Raw genomic sequence first — 22,114 nt, 5'->3', positions numbered from 1 at the left:
ATGCTGATGGCGGATTTCCAGTTATTCATAAGCTAATTTAAAAAGGGTGGTCTTGCAGGCCCTGCGGAACTGATCAAGGTTCCGCAGGGCCCGCACCTCCTCTGGGAGTTGGTTCCAGAGATGTGGGGCTGCGGCCGAAAAGGCCCGAGAGCGAGTGTTCTGTAGTTTAATTTGTCTTGGCCCAGGGGTAGTCAGTCTGTTCTTTCCTACTGACCTCAGTGCTCTCTGGGGTTCATACGGGGAGAGACGGTCCTTCAGGTAGGCTGGTCCTCGGACATATAGGGCTTTAAAGGTGATAACCAGCACTTTGTACTGGACCCGGTATACAATCGGTAACCAGTGCAGTTCGCGTAGCCCCGGCCGTACATGTTCCCATCTTGGGAGACCAAGCAACAGCCTGGCCGCCGCGTTCTGCACTAGCTGTAACTTCCGGGTCCGGCACAGAGGCAGCCCCATGTAGAGGGCGTTACAGTAGTCCAATCGTGAGGTGACCGTCGCATGGATCACCGTTGCTAGGTCCCGACGCTCCAGGAAAGGGGCCAACTGCTTTGCCCGCCTCAGATGGAAGAAAGCTGACTTGGCAGTGGCTGTTATCTGGGCCTCCATTGATAATGAAGGCTCCAGTAAAACACCCAGACTCTTCACCTGCTGCGCCGCCTTTAGCTGCACACCATCGAAGGTCGGGAGGGATATTTCCCCCCCTGGAGCGCCGCGACCCACACAGAGAACCTCTGTCTTTGCCGGATTCAGCTTCAGCCCACTCAGTCTAAGCCACGTTGCAATAGCCTGTAACGCCCGATCCAGGTCTTCCGGGGGGGAGGCGGGCCGGCCGTCCATTAGCAGATAGAGCTGGGTGTCATCTGCATATTGGTGGCAGCCCAGCCCAAACCTCCTGGCAATCTGGGCAAGGGGGCGCATATAGATGTTAAATAACATCGGGGAGAGGACTGCTCCCTGAGGCACCCCACAATCTAGTGTGTGCCTCTGGGATCGTTCACCCCCGATCGCCACCCTTTGTCCCCGACCCATGAGGAAAGAGGAGAGCCATTGTAAAGCAGACCCCTTAACCCCAATGTCGGCGAGGCGGTGGATCAGTAGCCGATGGTCGACCGTATCAAATGCAGCCGACAGATCTAATAACATCAGCACTGCTACACCGCCTCGATCCAGTTGCCGTTGGAGGTCATCTGCCAAGGCGACCAAGACCGTCTCCGTCCCGTGGCCCGGTCGGAAGCCAGACTGGCACGGGTCTAGGACAGAAGCGTCATCTAGAAATCTCTGTAGCTGCAACGCCACTGCCCTCTCGATGATTTTACCTAAAAATGGTAAATTATGGCTGACCCAAGGCCATTCCAGCAGGTGCAAGTGGAGGAGGGGGGAATCAAACCCGGTTCTCCCAGATAAGAGTCCACACACTTAACCACTACACCAAACTGGCTCTCCTCTGCTCCATATGTTTATCCTGTCCCCTCTTGAAACAGGGCTTGCAGCCACCACCACTTCCTGTGGCAGTGATTGTGCGGTCAATGTTTGAAAAAAAAGAGTGGCATGGTTTGGTGGTAATGTTCACTTTATACAGTTGGCACACAACTGAGTTTCAAAATCGAAATGTGAGGTTTCTGAATTTAATTTTCAACAAAATTTCATCCCAGAGAGAAGATATAACATAACAAGCGAACACTTAAAGATGAAAAGACGGCACCACTATTATAAGCAAAAAGGGCTTAAGGGACATTCAAACAAACCTTGCAAATCTTACATAAGGTCGGAGCAAAGTAAGCACTGGTTATATAGGTTTTCCTAAGAGCAGTCTCTAATACAGGGCTTTTTTTGTAGCAGGAACTGCTTTGCATATTGGTCTACACCCCCTTGATGTAGCCATTCTTCCAAGAGCTTACAGGGCTTTTATTACAGGGCCTACTGTAAGCTCTTGGAAGATTGGCTACATCAGAGGAGTGTGGACTAATATGCAAAGGAGGTCCTGCTAGAATTCCTTACAGGGCTCTTCGCGCAGGGCCTGCTGTAAGGTCCAGGAGGATTGGCTACATCAGAGGAGTGTAGACTAATATGCAAAGGAGTTCCTGCTACAAAAAAAGCCCAGCTGGTGAATGTATGACTGTTTTCGCACACAGCTTACCTCGCAGTCACAATCCTGTTCCCTCCGCAGCATCTGGTCAGATTTCCCACCATCTGCGCCGAAGTTACAGGAAGTGCCGTGGCTTTTGCGTAGCAAACGTAAACCGCTAAACCCCAGTTTACGTTTGCTACGCAAAAGCCGCGGCGCTTCCTGTAACTCCGGTGCAGATGGCGGGAAATCCGACAGACGCTGCGGAGGGAACAGGATTGTGACTGTGAGGTAAGTTGTCTGCGAAAACGGTCTATTAGTCAAAGAGATACAGAGTTTGCATTTGGCAAGCCTGTGAGACAAAGCACCTCTGTGTCCCCCCCCACACACACACCGCATTCAAGGTTTGATGTGAATGGTAATGGGCTTGTTCCACCCTGCAGGTGTTACTAATTGATCTGTCGGCCTACATAGCCCTTCTCATCTTCAAGGCCAGAACAGAAAGTGGTGATTAGCTTCTCACGAGAACCTCCAGCCCACAGGATGAGTGGAGGCCAGAAGTGATGAGGTAATTTTCTAGAAGGTTCCAGCAAGACTGTGTGCTGACTGGATGCCATCACCTGATGCCACTTGGCCAAAAAATTGTAATTGAACTAAGGACTTGGAAAAGACAGCTAGTTTGGATTCTGAGGGACTGAAGGCGTGTGAACATGCATATATTGCAATATATAGCAACAGGGGTGGAATTCTAGCAGGAACTCCTTTGTATATTAGGCCACACACCCCTGATGTAGCCAGTAGCCAATCCTCCCAGAGCTTACAAGGCTCTTTTTTGTAAGCTGTTGGAGGATTGGCTACATCAGAGGTGTGTGGCCTAACACGCAAAGGAGCTCCTGCTAGAATTCCACCCCTGGATAGCAACATAGAGAACGCAGCAGCTGTGGCCTTTGATTCTTGGACTCACAGTTTCTGCCATCTAATCCCAATGCAAGTTTAAAGATTTGCTGCAGCAAATCTGCAGTAAATTGTGTATGCATAATAGGGCACCATTTACTCTGCGCTGGCTCAAGTTTGACTCAGCTTTCCATCCTTCCAAGGTCGGTAAAATGAGTACCCAGATTGCTGGAGGGGGGTGTAGATGACTGGGGAAGGCAATGGCAAACCACGAAGGCAATGGCAAAATGCCATGAAAACGCTGTGAAAGCAACGTCACCCCAGAGTCGGAAACGACTGGTGCTTGCACAAGGGACCTTTCCTTTTTCCTCCTTGCGGGCAACAGCCTTGGCAGGGCTTTTTTAGTAGCAAGAACTCCTTTTAGGGTTGCCAATCCCCAGGTGGCAGCAGGGGATCCCCCGGTTTGGAGACCCTCCCCCCACTTCAGGATCGTCAGAAAGCGAGGGGAGGGGAGGGAAATGTCTGCTGGGAACTCTATTATTCCCTAGGGAGATTTATTCCCATAGAAAATCATGGAGAATTGATCTGCGGGTATCTGGGGCGCTGGGAGGGCTATTTTGGGGGGTAGAGGCACCAAATTTTCAGTATAGCATCTAGTGCCTCTCCCCAAAATATCTGCCCAAGTTTCAAAAATATTGGACCAGGGGGTCCAATTCTATGAGCTCCAAAAGAAGGTGCTCCTATCCTTCATTATTTCCTATGGAAGGAAGGAATTGAAAAGGTGTGCCGTCCCTTTAAATGTGATGGCCAGAACTCCCTTTGGAGTTCAATGATGCTTGTCACAGCCTTGATCTTGGCTCCACCCCTAATGCCTCCTGGCTCCACCCCCAAAGTCCCCAGATATTTCTTGAATTGGACTTGGCAACCCTAACTCCTTTGTATATTAGGTCACACTTCCCTGATGTAGTCAATCCTCCAAGAGCTTACAGGGCTCTTAGTACAGGGCCTACTATAAGCTCCAGGAGGATTGACTACATCACCCACATTAGGGTGTGGCCTAACGTGCAAAGGAGTTCCTGCTACACAGAAAGCCCTGGCTCAGGGGACCCACAGGGTTCTGCTTCAGACTCCTTGACAAAGTCACTCACTGTGTACCAAGAAACCACTTAATTCACCATCTCCCATGCAAGGATTGGTAAAAGCAGCTGGAAAGAGGAGCTGGATGTATTGATTGGTTCCATCTTCAGAATTACAGCTAGGTCATCCAGGCTTCCTGCTGGCATCCCTCTTTGCCCGCAACTGTTCAGCAGGAAATGTTTTTAAAAAACCAACAAAGTCAGCTGCATTGCTATAATACCCCCCAGGGGGGAAAAAACAGATGCGGCATACAGTAGCTCTAGGAACTAATGGAGACTCTATGGTTTTACCACAGAGTTCATGGTGATTCCTAGAGCTACCCCACATCACTTCCAGGTTTTTCCAGGAAGTGATGTAGAGATTCCAACAACTTGTCCCCAATCCACAACCCTCCTGTTGGTTGCCTGGCAACCCTAACTATAGCCTTTGCTCCCACTGTCAACTCCTCCAAATCTCAAACTGCTGATGATTCAACCTGCTCACCATGCTGTGTTCTGCCCTACTCATATGGACATATGAAGCGGCCTTATACTGAATCAGACCCTTGGTCCATCAAAGTCAGTCTTGTCTACTCAGATTGGCAGCGGCTCTCCAGGGTCTCCAGCTGAGGTTTTTCGTGCCTACTTGCCTTAGTTGGAGATGCCAGGGATTGAACCTGGGACCTTCTGCTTACCAAGCGGATGCTCTACCACTGAGCCACCATCCCTTGGCTCTCCAGGGTCTCAAGCGGAGGTTTTTCACACCTCTTTGCCTGGACTCTTTTTAGTTGGAGATGCCGGGGATTGAACCTTGGACCTTCTGCTTACCAAGCGGATGCTCTACCACTGAGCCACCGTCCCTCCCCATTCCTTGTCATGGAGTCAGAGCGAATGTACTCCAAGGGAAAGAGGCCAAATGTCCCATTTTGAAGCATCTATAATGATCAGAGGATACTGAACTATGTGTATACCAAATTTTAGCTGCCTGCTGGGGAAGTATTGTCAATAGCCTAAGAATGATGTGCGAATGAGGCAGTAGCTTTCTGTGATATTACTGGAGGATCAGATCTCCATGGATACCTTTGTCAACTCTGCTACCATAAGTCCAGTGGTGTAATATGCCAGCAGCTGAAGACGGTAAACAAGCAAAGCACGTCCTCTGACCTGGTTAGAGGGGAGGCCAAATTTCAAAAGCTAGCTGGCTCATTTGGAATGCTCTCATTCAGCTCTAGCTTGTGTTATTATGGCCTCCTTTTCTCTCTTCATTAAAGTTATGCATTTTCCCCAGCTGTAGTGGTTGACAACGGTAAGAGCACGCTAAATGATTCACAAAGTGACTTAGAAAAATGATCAGATTCGTGTTTGTTTTTAATTTCTTGGGGTTTTTTTTAAATTTGTTTATTATATCCTCACTAAGGCTGCATTATTTGAGGTGACCGATAACAGTGTCCTTTATCGTAAACTGAAAATCTGTTAATAAAAATCTGATAAATTTTTTTAAAAAAATGATCAGAGATGATTGTCTAAACTATTGATGGTGATGATATTGGATATATATCCCACCCTATACTCTGAATTTCAGAGTCTCAGAGCGGTCACAATCTCGTCTACCTTCCCTACCACGCACACACAACAGACACCCTGTGAGGTAGGTGGGGCTGAGAGAGCTTTTTAAAGCAGCTGCCCTTTTAAGGACAACTCCTGTGAAAGCTATGGCTGACCCAAGGCCATTCCAGCAGTTGTTAAGTGGAGGAGTGGGGAATCAAACCTGGTTCTCCCAGATAAGAGTTCACGCACTTAACCACTACACCAAATTGGAAGGGGATGGGGTCTGTCATAAATGGCAGTGTGTGCATAGGTTACCGAAACCTGTGTGCATAGGTTACCGAAACAAGGATCCTGCTTTGGAATTCTCCATCATTTAATGTGTCAAGTTAATACTTGGGTTTGTTTCAGATCTGTTTTAAAACTTTGGGTTGGTTCAACATCCCTAAGCCTACTGCATTCTTTATGGGATGTGCCATCCCATTGATGGTATTGACTCATTTTGTGTAGGAACATAACAACAGCGTTGCTGGGTCAGACCAATGATCCAGCATCCTGTCTTACACAGTGGCCAGCCAGTTCCTCTGGATGGCCAAGAACAGGGCATAAAGGCCAAGGCATTCATAAGAACATAGGAAGAGGCTCTTCTGTCTTCTACAGTAGAAGCAGAAACAGGATACAGGATGTCCTTGACAGGCTGGAAAACTGGGCTTAAATCAATAAAATGAATTTTAACATGGATAAATGTAAAGTTCTGCATTTAGGTAGGAAAAATCCAATGCATGGTTATAGGATGAGGGAGACTTGTCTTAGCAGTAGTATGTGTGAAAAGGATCTAGGGGTCTTAGTGGATCATACGCTGAACATGAGCCAACAGTGTGATGCGGTGGCTAAAAAGGCAAATGCAATTTTGGGCTGTATCAACAGAAGTATAGTGTCCAGATCACGTGATGTGATGGTATCACTTTACTCTGATCTGGTAAGGCCTCACCTAGAGTATTGTGTTCAGTTTTGGGCACCACATTTTAAGGATATAGACAAGCTGAAACGGGTCCAGAGGAGGACGACGAAGATGGTGAGGGGTCTGGAAACCAAATCCTATGAGGAAAGGTTGAAGGAGCTGGGCATGTTTAGCCTGGATAGGAGGTGGCTGAGAGATGATAGGATCACCATCTTCAAGTATTTGAAGGGCTGCCGAATAGAGGATGGTGTGGAATTGTTTTCTGTGGCCCCGGAAGGTAGGATCAGAACCAATGGGATGAAATTAAATCAGAAGAGTTTCTGGCTCAACATGAGGAAGAACTTCCTGACAGATTGATTCCTCAGTGGAACAGGCTTCCTCAGGAGGTGGTGGGCTCTCCTTCCTTGGAGGTTTTTAAACAGAGGCTAGATGGCCATCTGACAGCGATGAAGATCCTGTGAATTTTGGAGGAGGTATTTGTGAGTCTCCTGCATTGTGCAGGGGGTTGGACTAGATGACCCTGGAGGTCCCTTCCAACTCTATGATTCTGAAGAGCCCTGCTGGATCAGACTAGTGAAGGTCCATCTAATCCAGCATCTTGTTTCACACAGTGGCCAGCCAGTTCCTCTGGAGGTTCAACACAGGGCATAGAGGCCAAGGCCTTCCCTTGATAAGAACAATGAGAGAGAGAGGTTGGATTTATACCCCACCCTTCATTATCGAAGGAGTCTCAGAGTGGCTTACAGTCTCCTTTCCCCACAACAGACACCCTGTGAGGTAGGTGGATCTGAGAGACCTCTGACAAAAACCATTCTTGAGAAGAAACTTGTGACTGACTCAAGGTCACATCAGCAGGTGCATGTGGAGGAGTGGAGAATCAAATCCAGTTCCCCCAGATAAGAGTCCAACCACTTAAGGAAAAGGAAAGGTCCCCTGTGCAAGTACCAGTCGTTTTTGACTCTGGAATGATGTAGCTTTCACGTTTTCACGGCAGACTTTTGACTTAACCACTACACTAAACTGGCTCTCATTTAGCTCTAGTTTCTCTTTGGGCGTTTTCGCACTGACCTTCAAGTGGCGCGACCACCCTCTTCACACCGGAGGATCTGTGCGGATTTCGCACAAGAAGCGCTGGAGCACCCAAAAGAGCCGGCGACTTCCGTCGCGAAACCCGCTCAAACGGAAACCGCCAAGAAGCAGGAAAACGTTTGAGCGGCTTTTGCGACGGAAGTCGCCGGCTCTTTTGGGTGCTCCGGCGCTTCTTGTGCGAAATCCGCGCAGATCCTCCGGTGTGAAGAGGGTGGTCGCGCCACTTGAAGGTCAGTGCGAAAACGCCCTTCGTGTTATTACTGCCTCCTTTTCTCTTTCCTCACAACTAATTACAAGAGCCCTGCTGGATCAGGCCAATGTTCCCACAACTGGCTTTTAATGAAGAGGTTCCATTTTTCCTCAGCTTTTTAAAATGGCCTACTTCTTTCCTGAGGATGATTTTCTGGCTATCATATTAAGCCACTGAAACTTGGTTTTTTGCTCTTTTAATGTCCCCTGGCTTGTTTGTATGGCTTCTTCAGTTTAATTTCTTGGTCTAGCTGTAAGCCACCTCAGGTGGGTCTCTGGAGAGCAGCATGTAAGTTTTCTAAGCCAATAAATAAATGTGCCAAGCAATACTCCCTCTAAGCTGTGGAGCCTTGTGAGCGAAAATTCTACTTTGTGAGCTACCGGCATTAAAGTTGTGAGCTAATTTAGTTTCCTTTGGGGCCATTTTTCCTCAGCGAAGACAAAAAATGTGTGAGCCAGAGGCTGAAAAACTGTGAGCTAGCTCACACTTGCTCAGCTTAGAGGGAACACTGGTGTCAAGTGAGGTCTCAGGCATCTTCCCTGCAGTCATGGGAGCCCTGCCAAAGAAAAGGAGTTCAAAATGGCCACAGGAAGAATGATCTTGCTTCCTCTCTGCTCATGTGTTTTCTTCATCCAGAGCAAAACCCTTAGCTACATACTGCCCTTATTTCAGATTCAAGCGCTGTAGTATCTCAGAAACCAACAAAATTTTGAGGGCATAAGCTTTCCAGAGTAATGTTTTGAGATTCCAAAGGCAATCTAAAGGCTGCAGCATTAGGCCATCTTCAACTCATGAGGTATAAGCAGGGCTTTTTTTGTAGCAGGAACTCCTTTGCATATTAGGCCACACACCCCTGATGCAGCCAATCCTCCTGGAGCTTACAGTAGGCCCTGTACTAAGAGCCCTGTAAGCTCTTGGAGGATTGGCTACATCAGGGGTGTGGGGCCTAATATGCAAAAAGCCCTGGGTATAAGCAAATATGGGGTGCTTTAATTTACTGAATGCTGCTTAATTATATATATATATATATATATATATATATATATATATATATATATATATATATATATATATTTAAAAGGTCTGTTTTTTGGACATCCTCATTGTCTATGGCAGGGGTCCCCTTCAGGGGGGCCTGTGGGCACTTTGGTAACCATGGCACCTTTTTGGACACCTCCTAAGTGTTTTGGTTTTTTTTAGAAAGAAGGCGGGGCTTTTGCCCAGCAGGGCTTCCAACTGGCCACCAGAGATTTGACTGGCTGGTCAGATTTTAAAAACCACATTGCTTGGATAGCAGCTGCTGCTACCACAGCCAAAGGATCTTCACTGCATGACTGCAGGTAAGCTTTCTGCAGGCAAGAAAGCATTTGTAAACAGTATGTTCATTTAACAAGGCCACCTGTTAAACAGAGCTTCTTCATGGAATGCTGAAGAGTTACTATCAGAGTCAGGGCTTTCTTTGTAGCAGGAGCTCCTTTGCATATTAGGCCACCCCTCCCCCCCCCCCCCGATGTAGCCAATCCTCCTGGAGCTTACAGTAGGCCCTGTACTAAGAAGGGTGTGGCGTAATATGCAAAGAAGTTCCTGCTACAAAAAAGCCCTGAATTTAGAGTTATGCATAACTTCACTCCCCGACATTGTATGATTTCCTGCACATCTTGCAGCAGTGATTTCATGGTTGGCGCCTCCTCTTTTGGTAGCCATTTTGTGGTTACACCCCCCCATCCTGTATCAGAATTCCGAAGGTTCCAACAGGCTCAAAAAGGCTGGGGATACCTGTCCTAGGACGTCAACAAATAAAACATGTACTTCATCATAAACACAAGATTGTATTTGTGTAACAGGTAAGACAAAGAGGTTCTAAATCGTGTCATTCAATATTTGGTCATCTGTCTTTGTCAGGTCAGGAACATGGTTGAATTTCACACCAGGTGACCATTCCCAGAATTCGCACAATGAAAAGATTCTGATGACGGTCGTATTCAGGGGTGGAATTCTAGCAGGAGTTCCTTTGCATATTAGGACACTCCCCCTCCCGATGTAGCCAATCCTCCAAGAGCTTACAAAAAAAAGCCTTGTAAGCTCTTGGAGAATTGGCTACATCAGGGGTGTGTGGCCTAATATGCAAAGGAGCTCCTGCTAGAATTCCACCCCGGTCATATTTATTTCTAAGGGCGGAGACAACTTTTAAAAATACTTAAAGTTTTCTCCTCTGAACAAGGGCCAAGGGATATTGGGTGCTCACTCCGTCTGCTCAGAAATTTTCGTTTCTAGTATAGGGTCGGATGCTTTTCTACTAGAAGGATTTCCAAATCTGAAAAGTCATTATTGTCTCAATGAAACCTACCTTGCAACAGGCTGTTCAAGCTTTTTTAAAAATATTTACATTATAAAGTTTTGGGATCAACCATCTTAGACCAGAATCCAAGACCACCTGAATGCACAACTCTGAAGCTGCCACAGTGGAAAAAGTCCAAACATGATCTTAATTACAAGAGAATCTCTCCTGATTCAGGAACAGACTGCCCTATATTTTGCAATCAACCAACTATTGTACAAAAGGGACATGCAGCGAAGTCCTAAAAGAGCTGTCATTTTTGCCAGGGTGGGCTTGAGTAGCAAGACAACTGTCAAAGCGGGCACCGAACTAACAGGAAGAGGTAGTTTATAGCAAGTCTTGTTTAACTCCGTTGTTATTTCCCCCCTTTTCGATATCTTCCAGCATAAGCACTTGTGTCTTGTCCATCCAGTTCCCTTTCTGAGGCAGCCTCCCCGCAGCTGGAGATGTAAGATGCTGGGCTGTTGGTTGGGGAACGGCGGCTGGTAAAATGGCATTGCTCTGTCCCCGCTGGAAATAGATCTCCCGGGGTAACGCATCCCTGGAGCAAAGCTGAAATCTGAAGGCTGCCTGGAAACCCCTCCGGAAGTTCTCGTTGAAGAACCCATAGATGATGGGGTTGATGCTGCTATTGAAGAAGGCCAACCAGTGAGCGAAAGGGTAGATGTAGATGTTGATGACCTGCAACTGCTCTTCGGTCAGGTCGGCGTAGTCCGAGAGCATCGCCAAGGTCCACAAAGGCAGCCATGAGAGGATGAAAAGCAACGCCACGACGATGAGCATCTTGATGACCTTCTGTTTCTTCTTGTAGACAGAGTGACGCTCTTGGCCCTGCTTTCCCGCGCTGGGGACAGAAGTGTTGAAGAGCGTGATCCCTATCCGAGCGTACATGATGACAATGAGAGAAAGGGGAGCCAGGTAGATGTTGGCAAAGAGCACGGTCGTGTAGATCTTTCTCATGTCCTGGTTGGGCCAGTCCTCCCGGCACCAGTAGATCGGGTTGGTTTTGTTGCCATCACCAAGGATGACCCTGAAATGCTTCTCCTTCTCCACCTTCAACATCACCGCGGATGGGCACATGATGGCAATGGCCAGCACCCAAATGACCACGATGATGACGATGGCCGTCGATATGGTGAGCTTCTGCTTGAAGGGATAAACGATGGAACGGAACCTGCAATGAAGACAGAACGCACGGGTCAGTGTCCATCTTGATGTGATTAAAAGACATAAGGTAGCACCGTACAAAGAAATTTGTTCGAGAGGCAGAGTCAACAACTTCCAGGTGGTGCAACACAATACTAATAGGCAGGGCTTATTTTGTAGAAGGAGCTCCTTTGCATAGAAGAAGAAGGAGGAGAAGAAGGAGAAGAAGAAGAAAGAAGGAGAAGAAGAAGAAAGAAGAAGAGGAAAAAGGAGGATATAATGTATAAAGAAGGAGGATATAATGTATAATGTAATTTCATATATATTTATAAGTAAAAGCTTTAAAAAAACCCAGCATGTTCAATTTAGTAATGTAGCACATGAGCTGACACAACATGAATAGCTTGTAATATCAGACAAGAAGATATTGTCCTGAATTTACTCTAGACCACATAGTCTATAGCCAGATAAGGGAAAAACTCATATTCTGAAATAGAATAAGCACATTGTTTGGATCCTGGCAAATGGAGATTTATTCCTACGAAGGGAATGGAGTTGCCTTTCAGCAGAGAGCTGCTTTAAAAGGATGTATCAGCAGCTCCTAACACCAAACAGATTATCTATGCCTCCTCTCTCAGTTAGTAATAAGGACTGACTTTGTATAGCTCCAAAATCAGATTACGTTCACATATGGTTGTTGTACATCAGGGCTCAAGTAGAATAATAACAAGATACTGGATTTATATCCCAGAGTCTCAGAGCAGCTCACAATCTCCTTTACCTTCCTCCCCAACAACACACACCCTGTGAGATGGGTGTGGCTGAGAGGGCTCTCACAGCAACCTCTGTCAGAGCTATGGCTGTCAACCTCTGTCAGAGCTATGGCTGACCCAAGGCCATTCCAGCAGGTGCAGGTGGAGGAGTGGGGAATCAAACCCAGTTCTCCCAGATAAGAGTATGCACACTTAACCACTACACCAGGGGTGGGGAACAGTGGCTCTCCAGATGTTTTTTTGCCTACAACTCCCATCAGCCCCAGCCAGCATGGCCAATGGCTGGGGCTGATGGGAGTTGTAGGCAAAAAACATCTGGAGAGCCACTGTCCCCAACCCCTGCAACACCAAACTGGCTCTCAAGTGTACTGGAAAGCAGCAAAAAGGCAATTTTCGAGATACAGGGATTGGGAATTCATTTGAAATGTTCTCTTTTTAAGTTGTGTTGATGCCATAACTACGTATCTCAAAGGTGCCTTCTTCCTGAGTCAGGTCCTCAGTCCCTCAGGGTCACTGTTGTCTACTCGGACTGGCAGCAGCTCTCCAGGGTCTCAGGCAGAGTCCTTTCCCATCACCTGACCCTTTTAACTGGAGATGTCACATGAACACACACGTGAAGCTGCTTTATACCAGATTATATCTTCGGTCCATCAAGGCCAGCACTGTCTGCTCAGACAGGCAGTGGCTCTCCAGGGTTTCAGACTGAGGTCCTTCATATCACCTATTGCCCAATCTTTTAAACTGGAGACATCAGGGATTGAACCTGAGACCTTCCGCATGCAAGCAGTGCTCTACCACTGAGCCATGGGCCTAGGCAGATGCCAGGGACTCAACCCTGGACCTTCTGTATGCGAACTTATTCTCATGGCTCCTAATGCAAACATGTAACAGGGTTCTTGAGAGCCAGTTTGGTGTAGTGGTTAAGTGTGCGGACTCTTATCTGGGAGACCCGGGTTTTGTTCCCCTCTCCTCCACTTGCACCTGCTGAAATGGCCTTAGCTCTGGCAGAGGTTGTCCTTGAAAGGGCAGCTGCTGTCAGAGCCCTTTCCAGCCCCACCCACCTCACAGGGTGTCTGTTAAGGGGGAGGAAGGTAAAGGAGATTGTGAGCCGCTCTGAGACTCTTCGGAGTGGAGGGCGGGATATAAATCCAATATCTTCTTCTTCTTCCCATACATTGGAAATCAGCTTCCTCAACATCTGCCATCCCAAACATTAAACACCGGGCTCTGGGCAATGTACATCAATAATGTGGAGATAAAAAGGTAAAGGTAGCCCCCTGTGCAAGTACCAGTCATTTTCGACTCTGGGGTGACGTTGCTTTCACAACGTTTTCACAGCAGACTTTTTTTACGGGGTGGTTTGCCATTGCCTTCCCCAGTCATCTACACTTTCCCCCCAGCAAGCTGGGTACTCCTTTTACTGACCTCGGAAGGATGGAAGGCTGAGTTAACCTGGAGCCGGCTACCTGAACCAGCTTCTGCTGGGATCGAACTCAGGTCATGAGCAGAGGGCTCCGACTGCAGTACTGCAGCTTTACCACTCCGGAGACACATACATTTAAACCCGATAAAAAACCATTCAAGCTAAAACATCTTACATCTTAGAAACCCCCAATGGAACCCTATTAATTTCTTCTGCTGGACTCCTCTGAGGCCCCTCTCCTTCCTAAACCTCACCCTCCCCATGCATGTTCCATGCCCAGATAGTCAGGTATTTCCTACGTAGGAGCTGGCCACGCTGAGGCGAACACATCCGCTATATATTCTCATAGCTCTCTTAGACAAAGGGAAGAAAGATCTTCATTGAATGGAGACAGACACGCAGGATATTTGCCTCATCTGACGTGTGCCGAGTATAACAATATAGCTCCAACCAAGTAACACATCAACACCGTGGTATTGATATGATTTTGCAGTTCTCAGATTCCCACAGAGAACCTTTGATGAAGAGCACGGGTTCTTGTACGCCTGTTTTGTCCTCTAAAAAGGTCAACAGACTCTATCCAATAACATTAATAATTAATAATAAAAAAATAATATCTTTTGATTTTCCAGTAAAGTCTGCCCTCTCAGCCCCACCCATCTCACAGGGTGCCTGTTGTGGGGGAGGACGGTAAAGGAGATTGTGAGCCGCTGAGACTCTCCGGAGTGGAGGGCGGGATATAAATCCAATATCTTCATCTACCTCACAGGGTGCCTGTTTGGGGGGGGGGAGGTAAAGGAGATTGTGAGCCGCTCTGAGACTCTTCAGAGTAGGGGGCAGGATATAAATCCAATATCTTCATCTACCTCACAGGGTGCCTGTTGGGGGGTGAGAAAGGTAAAGGAGATTGTGAGCCGCTCTGAGACTCTTCGGAGTGGAGGGCGGGATATAAATCCAATATCTTCATCTACCTCACAGGGTGTCTGTTGTGGGGGGTGGGGAGGTAAAGGAGATTGTGAGCCGCTCTGAGACTCTTCAGAGTAGAGGGCAGGATATAAATCCAATATCTTTATCTATCTCACAGGGTGTCTGTTGGGGGGGGGGGGAAGGTAAAGGAGATTGTGAGCCGCTCTGAGACTCTTCAGAGTAGAGGGCAGGATATAAATCCAATATCTTCATCTACCTCACAGGGTGCCTGTTGGGGGGGGGGGGAAGGTAAAGGAGATTGTGAGCCGCTCTGAGACTCTTCAGAGTAGGGGGCAGGATATAAATCCAATATCTTCATCTACCTCACAGGGTGTCTGTTGTGGGGGGGGGGGGAAGGTAAAGGAGATTGTGAGCCGCTCTGAGACTCTTCGGAGTGGAGGGCGGGATATAAATCCAATATCTTCATCTACCTCACAGGGTGTCTGTTGTGGGGGAGGAAGGGTAAAGGAGATTGTGAGCCGCTCTGAGACTCTTCAGAGTAGAGGGCAGGATATAAATCCAATATCTTCATCTACCTCACAGGGTGTCTGTTGTGGGGGGGGGGGAGGTAAAGGAGATTGTGAGCCGCTCTGAGACTCTTCAGAGTAGAGGGCGGGATATAAATCCAATATCTTCATCTACCTCACAGGGTGCCTGTTGGGGGGGGGGGGTGGAGGAAGGTAAAGGAGATTGTGAGCCGCTCTGAGACTCTTCAGAGTAGAGGACGGGATATAAATCTAATATCTTCATCTACCTCACAGGGTGTCTGTTGTGGGGGGGGGGGGAAGGTAAAGGAGATTGTGAGCCGCTCTGAGGACTCTTCAGAGTAGAGGGCAGGATATAAATCCAATATCTTTATCTATCTCACAGGGTGTCTGTTGTGGGAGGTGGGGAGGAAGGTAAAGGAGATTGTGAGCCGCTCTGAGACTCTGGGATATAAATCCAATATCTTCTTATTATTCTACTTGAGCCATCCATTCCTCCCTTTTCCAACCTGACCCCTTACAGAATGTTCCTGTACCAAGCCACAAGCTCTCAGATTGCATTAACTGTGAGAGTCTTTTTCTGGCTATGCATGACTTCTTGGGATTACTGCACAAAACTATGATGGCCAATGTTCCCTCTAAGCTGAGTAGGCGTAAGCTAGCTCATAGGGGGGGGGGGGTAGCCTCTGGCTCACATGTTTTTGTCTTAGCTCAAGGAAAAGCACCAATATTTTGTTTTAAACCGTTTTAAATTGTTAAGAACCTTAAGAACCTTAAGAGACTATGATTTAGAAGTATTTAAGATGGAGTGGAAAAAGTTCAGAAGATATGTAGAAAAAGAGTGGAAAATAAAAGGACATTGGACAATTTTTGATAATGACTAAGTACAAGAGGGAGGAGGATATTAATTTTGGTTCTTATTAATTAAGGGTACCTTTAATATTAAGATTTTAAGTATACAACACTGGCGGGGGTCAAGTAACAAGAGGAGTGGGGTAGAAAGTAATATATGGGATAGATAAAAAAGTAATTATTAATGATGTAAGGAACTGAAATTTATTACCATATGTTACTAATAAAATTGTTTGAAATAAAAACTGTTTTAAATTGTAAATGATTATGTCTTATCGTTTTATATCGGAAACTGAGATGTTGGCGTTATTTTGATTGTTAGCCGCCCTGAGTCCGTTTGGAATGGGCGGGATATAAATGGAAAGGAAATAAAATTAATAAATAAAATAAAAGGGCCCCAGAGCAAACTCATTTATGCAGCAGCCAGATCACTCGCTCTCAACATTCATGCCAGTAGCTTACCAAGTAGACTTTTTGCTCACAAGACTCCACAGCTCAAATGGAGTATTGATGTTGAAAGAATGGGGAGGGACGGTGGCTCAGTGGTAGAGCATCTGCTTGGGAAGCAGAAGGTCCCAGGTTCAATCCCTGGCATCTCCAAAAAAGGATCCAGGCAAATAGGTGTGAAAAACCTCAGCTTGAGACCCTGGAGAGCCAAGGGATGGTGGCTCAGTGGTAGAGCATCTGCTTGGAAAGCAGAAGGTCCCAGGTTCAATCCCCGGCATCTCCAAAAAAGGATCCAGGCAAATAGGTGTGAAAAACCTCAGCTTGAGACCCTAGAGAGCCAAGGGATGGTGGCTCAGTGGTAGAGCATCTGCTTGGTAAGCAGAAGGTCCCAGGTTCAATCCTGGCATCTCCAAAAAAGGATCCAGGCAAATAGGTGTGAAAAACCTCAGCTTGAGACCCTGGAGAGCCGCTGCCAGTCTGAGAATACTGACTTTGATGGACCAAGGGTCTGATTCGGTATAAGGCAGCTTCACATGTTCATATGTTCAAAAAGCCTGGAAACCAAAGCCATTTTGGAGGTAACGGACTATATATTGTCAGGACCAGCCCTAGACAATATATTCCCTAGATCCGGGAAATTACAGGCCAGTCAGTCTGACTTCAATACCGGGAAAGTTGGTAGAAACCATTATCAAGGACAGAATGAGTAGGCACATTGATGAACACGGGTTATTGAGGAAGACTCAGCATGGGTTCTGCAAGGGAAGATCTTGCCTCACTAACCTGTTACATTTCTTTGAGGGGGTGAACAAACATGTGGACAAAGGCGACCCGATAGATGTTGTTTACCTTGACTTCCAGAAAGCTTTTGATAAAGTTCCTCATCAAAGGCTCCTTAGAAAACTTGAGAGTCATGGAGTAAAAGGACAGGTCCTCTTGTGGATCAAAAACTGGCTTAGTAATAGGAAGCAGAGAGTCAGTATAAATGGGCAGTCTTCGCAGTGGAGGACGGTAAGCAGTGGGGTGCCGCAGGGCTCGGTACTGGGTCCCATCCTCTTTAACTTGTTCATAAATGATTTAGAGTTGGGAGTGAGCAGTGAAGTGGCCAAGTTTGCGGATGACACTAAATTGTTCAGGGTGGTGAGAACCAGAGAGGATTGTGAGGAACTCCAAAGGGATCTGTTGAGGCTGGGTGAGTGGGCGTCAATGTGGCAGATGCGGTTCAATGTGGCCAAGTGCAAAGTAATGCACATTGGGGCCAAGAATCCCAGCTACAAATACAAGTTGATGGGGTGTGAACTGGCAGAGACTGACCAAGAGAGAGATCTTGGGGTCGTGGTAGATAATTCACTGAAAATGTCAAGGCAGTGTGCGTTTGCAATAAAAAAGGCCAACGCCATGCTGGGAACTATTAGGAAGGGAATTGAAAACAAATCAGCCAGTATCATAATGCCACTGTATAAATCGATGGTGCGGTCTCATTTGGAGTACTGTGTGCAGTTCTGGTCGCCGCACCTCAAAAAGGATATTATAGCATTGGAGAAAGTCCAGAGAAGGGCAACTAGAATGATTAAAGGGCTGGAGCACTTTCCCTATGAAGAAAGGTTGAAACGCTTGGGACTCTTTAGCTTGGAGAAACGTCGACTGCGGGGTGACATGATAGAGGTTTACAAGATAATGCATGGGATGGAGAAAGTAGAGAAAGAAGTACTTTTCTCCCTTTCTCACAATACAAGAACTCGTGGGCATTCGATGAAATTGCTGAGCAGAAAGGTTAAAACGGATAAAAGGAAGTACTTCTTCACCCAAAGGGTGATTAACATGTGGAATTCACTGCCACAGGAGGTGGTGGCGTCCACAAGTATGTATAGCCACCTTCAAGAGGGGTTTAGATAAAAATATGGAGCAGAGGTCCATCAGTGGCTATTAGCCACAGTGTATGTGTGTATATAAAAATTTTTGCCACTGTGTGACACAGAGTGTTGGACTTGATGGGCCGTTGGCCTGATCCAACATGGCTTCTTCTTATGTTCTTAGACTGTCAGGCACCGCAGGTTAGGCTAGCTTCTGGCACCCCCCTCCCCTGCACTGATAATGTCACTGGGTCACATGGGGGGGGGTCACCCAATTTGGCACCCGCAGAAGGCTGGCACCCTAGACAATCACCGAGTTTGCCTATCGGAAGGGCCAGTCCTGTATATTGTGTTCGGCACTGTTTCCCAGGCTTTAATAAGAGTCCTACCTGTCCACTGCGATCGCGACCAGGGTGAAGACAGAAGCCGAGACGGAGATTCCTTGGATCATCCCGTTCATCTTGCAGACCGTATTCCCAAAGGGCCACCCTGGCGAAGAAAGAAAAGGTTGAGCTGACGATAGAAAAACTGCATTTCAGTCTACTCAGCAGTAAAGGGCAGAAAAGACAGCTTCCAGCCCCAGCAACATCTTCGGGACCAAGAAGGTTTCTGGGGAGTCAAAACTTTCAAAAGTCAAAGATCCCTTCATCAGATTGAAATGGAGATCCCTGAGTCTTTACATTCCAGTCAGAAGGTAGAAGGGATGTTGCGAAGACGGGACTCAGGATGCAAAGAAGAAGAAGTAGAAGAAGATATTGGATTTATATCCCACCCTCCACTCCAAAGAGTCTCAGAGCGGCTCACAATCTCCTTTACCTTCCTCCCCCACAACAGACACCCTGTGAGGTAGATGAAGATATTGGATTTATATCCCGCCCTCCACTCCAAAGAGTCTCAGAGCGGCTCACAATCTCCTTTATCTTCCTCCCCCACAACAGACACCCCTGTGAGGTAGATGAAGATGCCAGTCTGAGAAGACAATACTGACTTTGATGGACCAAAGGTCTGATTCAGTATAAGGCAGCTTCATATGTTCATATATGTTCAAGATATTGGATTTATATCCCGCCCTCCACTCCAAAGAGTCTCAAAACGGCTCACAATCTCCTTTATCTTCCTCCCCCACAACAGACACCCTGTGAGGTGGGTGGGGCTGGAGAGGGCTCTCACAGTAGCTGCCCTTTCAAGGACAACCTCTGCTAGAGCTATGGCTGACCCAAGGCCATGCTAGCAGGTGCAAATGGAGGAGTGGGGAATCAAACCCGGTTCTCCCAGATAAGAGTCCGCACACTTAACTACTACACCATACTGGCTCTCCAGGTACAGTGCACATGGTAATTGGCCTGATTAGATCAGTGAAGGGGGCACGCAGGGGGGTTTTTTGTAGCAGGAACTCCTTTGCATATTAGGCCACACACCCCTGATGCAGCCAATCCTCTAAGAGCTTACAATAGGTCCTGTAAGAAGAGCCCTGTAAGCTCTTGGAAGATTGGCTACATTGAGGGGGGGGGTGGCCTAATAGGCAAAGGAGTTCCTGCTACAAAAAAAAAGACCCCAGGGAGCACAAAATTTGGATCTGTAGAAAGAGAAAAATCCTGTGTCCCTTCTCAGCCGTGGGGGCTCCATTATGCTGCATTAGTGATTGAACTCAAGCTCTGCAATCTCGTCATCTCTGCTTGAAGGACAGCAGCGATCGTTGCATTCATGTAAAAAGAAAAGGAACGGGCAGGGCCTTTTGATTTCTACATCAGCAGGAACATGAGTAAGAGGAACTGAATTCTACCCTCTTCCTAGCTGCATCTTGTCAAATCCTGTCACCTACTCCTAGCTCCGGAAGAGACTAGGGTTGCCAAACTCCTAGTCCGGCCAGGGAATACCCTAGTTTTTGGCACTCACCCGATCCACTACCGGCCAGGATTGAGAGAGAGAGAAAAAAACTTACCAGAGATGATATTATCCAGCAAAGTGGTGGGCATGCAAAAAATTCCCACGAGCAGATCGCTGACAGCAAGGTTCAAGATGAAGAGGTTGGTGACGGTGCGCATGTGCTTGCTCCGCAGCACGATGAAACACACCACTCCGTTGCCGAGCATGCACAGGAGGAAGATGAGGAGGTAGGAAATGATGAAGATTGCGGCGACAAGAGGCTGGTGCAGGTAATAATCCACGTAGGCAACGGGGCTCTCCACGCTACAAGTGCGGTTCTGCCTGCTGCAATTCCTCAGGGACAGTGAGCCGGTTGCAGAACCGGGGTCCATGATGGCATCCATGTTGAATTGCCCCTGGCAACAGAAATAAAGAGGAGTCACTGGAGGGAACGGTGCATGAGATCACATATCACAGAATCATAAGAGTTGTAATGGACCCCAGGGTCATCTAGCCCAACCCCATGGAAACAGATTCAAAACTAGGTATTGCCAGTCAGACTTCCTTGAAGTTCCTCCTCCCCTCTCTGATTGGCTGAGTTACTGTGAGGTCATGACGTGCCTGAACATTTTGATTTCAACAGCTTTCGGGTGAGTAAAGGACCTGCAAATGGCACAACCTTCATGGTGGGAATAACAGCCCAGGTTGGTGAGGGAGAAAAGTCCTATAAAAGGCTAAAGGATGCCAGTAGGTGGGTGTCCTTTTTTCTTTTTTTTTTAAATTGTTTTATAAAACAAAATAACGTGACATAGCAACAGGGGTCATTTCATAGAAAAAGAGGTGCCGGAGCTCATTAGCACAACTCATTTGCATATGTCACACACCCCTGACATCACCAGAAGATGTGCTCAATTATACCAGCTCAGCATCTACCTTAAAATTCTTAGTGAGCTCTAATTGTCATAATAAAACTTTCCTCCCCTCATACTTTTCCAATGACTTTCTCCTATGTGGTCACAGAGGCATGATGAAGATTTCCACCTGTCTGCTTTAGATGTTTTGGATACTTCCTCCTTTTTTTGTTGGGGGAAAATATTAGAAAGTTTGTCAGTTCTTAGAGTTCAGCAAAATTCTCACAGGGAGATTGAACAACGGAGCCCAGAAGCAAGTATTTCGGGATGGGAGGAGGGGAGAAAGAAAGAGCACAATAAACTTTAGAGGTTCTGGAGTTCTGCTCCTGTGAGCTCCTGCCCCAAAATGAGGCGGCGCTGTTGTTGTTCAGTCGCACAGTCGAGTCCGACCCTGCGACCCCATGGACAAAGTCACGCCAGGCCCGCCTGTCTTCCACCATCCTCCGAAGTCTGCTCAAATCTGTGTTTGTTACGTCCGTAACGCTGTCCAGCCGTCTCCTCTTTTGCCGTCCCCCTTCTTCTCTTGCCTTCTGTCTTTCCTAGCATCAGGATCTTCTCCAGGGAGTGCTCCCTTCTCGTTTGGTGGCCGAAGTATTTGAGCTTCAGCATATTGTTACGAGGCCTGGCATAACAATAAAGCGAACAGACTTATCATCGTAGCTTTTTTGATAGAAAAAGCCCACCAGGAACTCATTTGCATATTAGGCCACACCCACTGGTATCACCATTGTTTCACACAGGGCTTTTTTGTAGAAAAAGCCCAGTAAGGTTTCATTTGCATATTAGACCACACCCCCCAGACACCAAGCCAGCCGGAACTGCATTCCTGTGTGTTCCTGCACAGAAAAAGCCCTGCTTATCATAATAAGACCATACACTGCATTAACAAGGCCAGAATATAAAGATTATAAAATTAACATTAGAAGTAAGTAAAGCATTCATAAAAGGCATTTCTTGGCAGTATGTCTTCTTGAGACAAATACGTGATAACAGGAAACCATTGAGCCACTACTGTTTTTTTTAATAAGTTCTTGGTGAAACATTTCAAGCGGAATATGCAATTTTGGTAAAATCAAATAATCCCAAATTTGCACCTTCCAGCAATAGATTGAAGGTACCTTTCTGATCAGGGCTG

At 47.0% G+C, this 22,114-nt stretch overlaps 1 protein-coding gene across 1 annotated transcript; it reads right to left on the bottom strand.

The window, feature by feature from the left end:
• Nucleotides 1-9,728: 9,728 nt before the first annotated feature.
• Nucleotides 9,729-20,472, bottom strand: NPFFR2 (neuropeptide FF receptor 2). The gene is made up of 3 exons (XM_060247182.1): nt 20,145-20,472; nt 18,592-18,691; nt 9,729-11,431 (listed from the first exon to the last, which is right to left on the bottom strand). Exons 1-3 carry the CDS (start codon nt 20,470-20,472, stop codon nt 10,585-10,587), a joined length of 1,275 nt encoding a protein of 424 aa, XP_060103165.1. The 3' UTR covers nt 9,729-10,584.
• Between the last annotated feature and the right edge of the window lie 1,642 nt (nt 20,473-22,114).

Source organism: Heteronotia binoei, chromosome 9 (genome assembly GCF_032191835.1).
Source record: "Heteronotia binoei isolate CCM8104 ecotype False Entrance Well chromosome 9, APGP_CSIRO_Hbin_v1, whole genome shotgun sequence".
NCBI lineage: Eukaryota > Metazoa > Chordata > Lepidosauria > Squamata > Gekkonidae > Heteronotia > Heteronotia binoei.
Note: the sequence above shows the minus strand (reverse complement) of the source record. Positions and strands in the feature narration are given on the sequence as shown.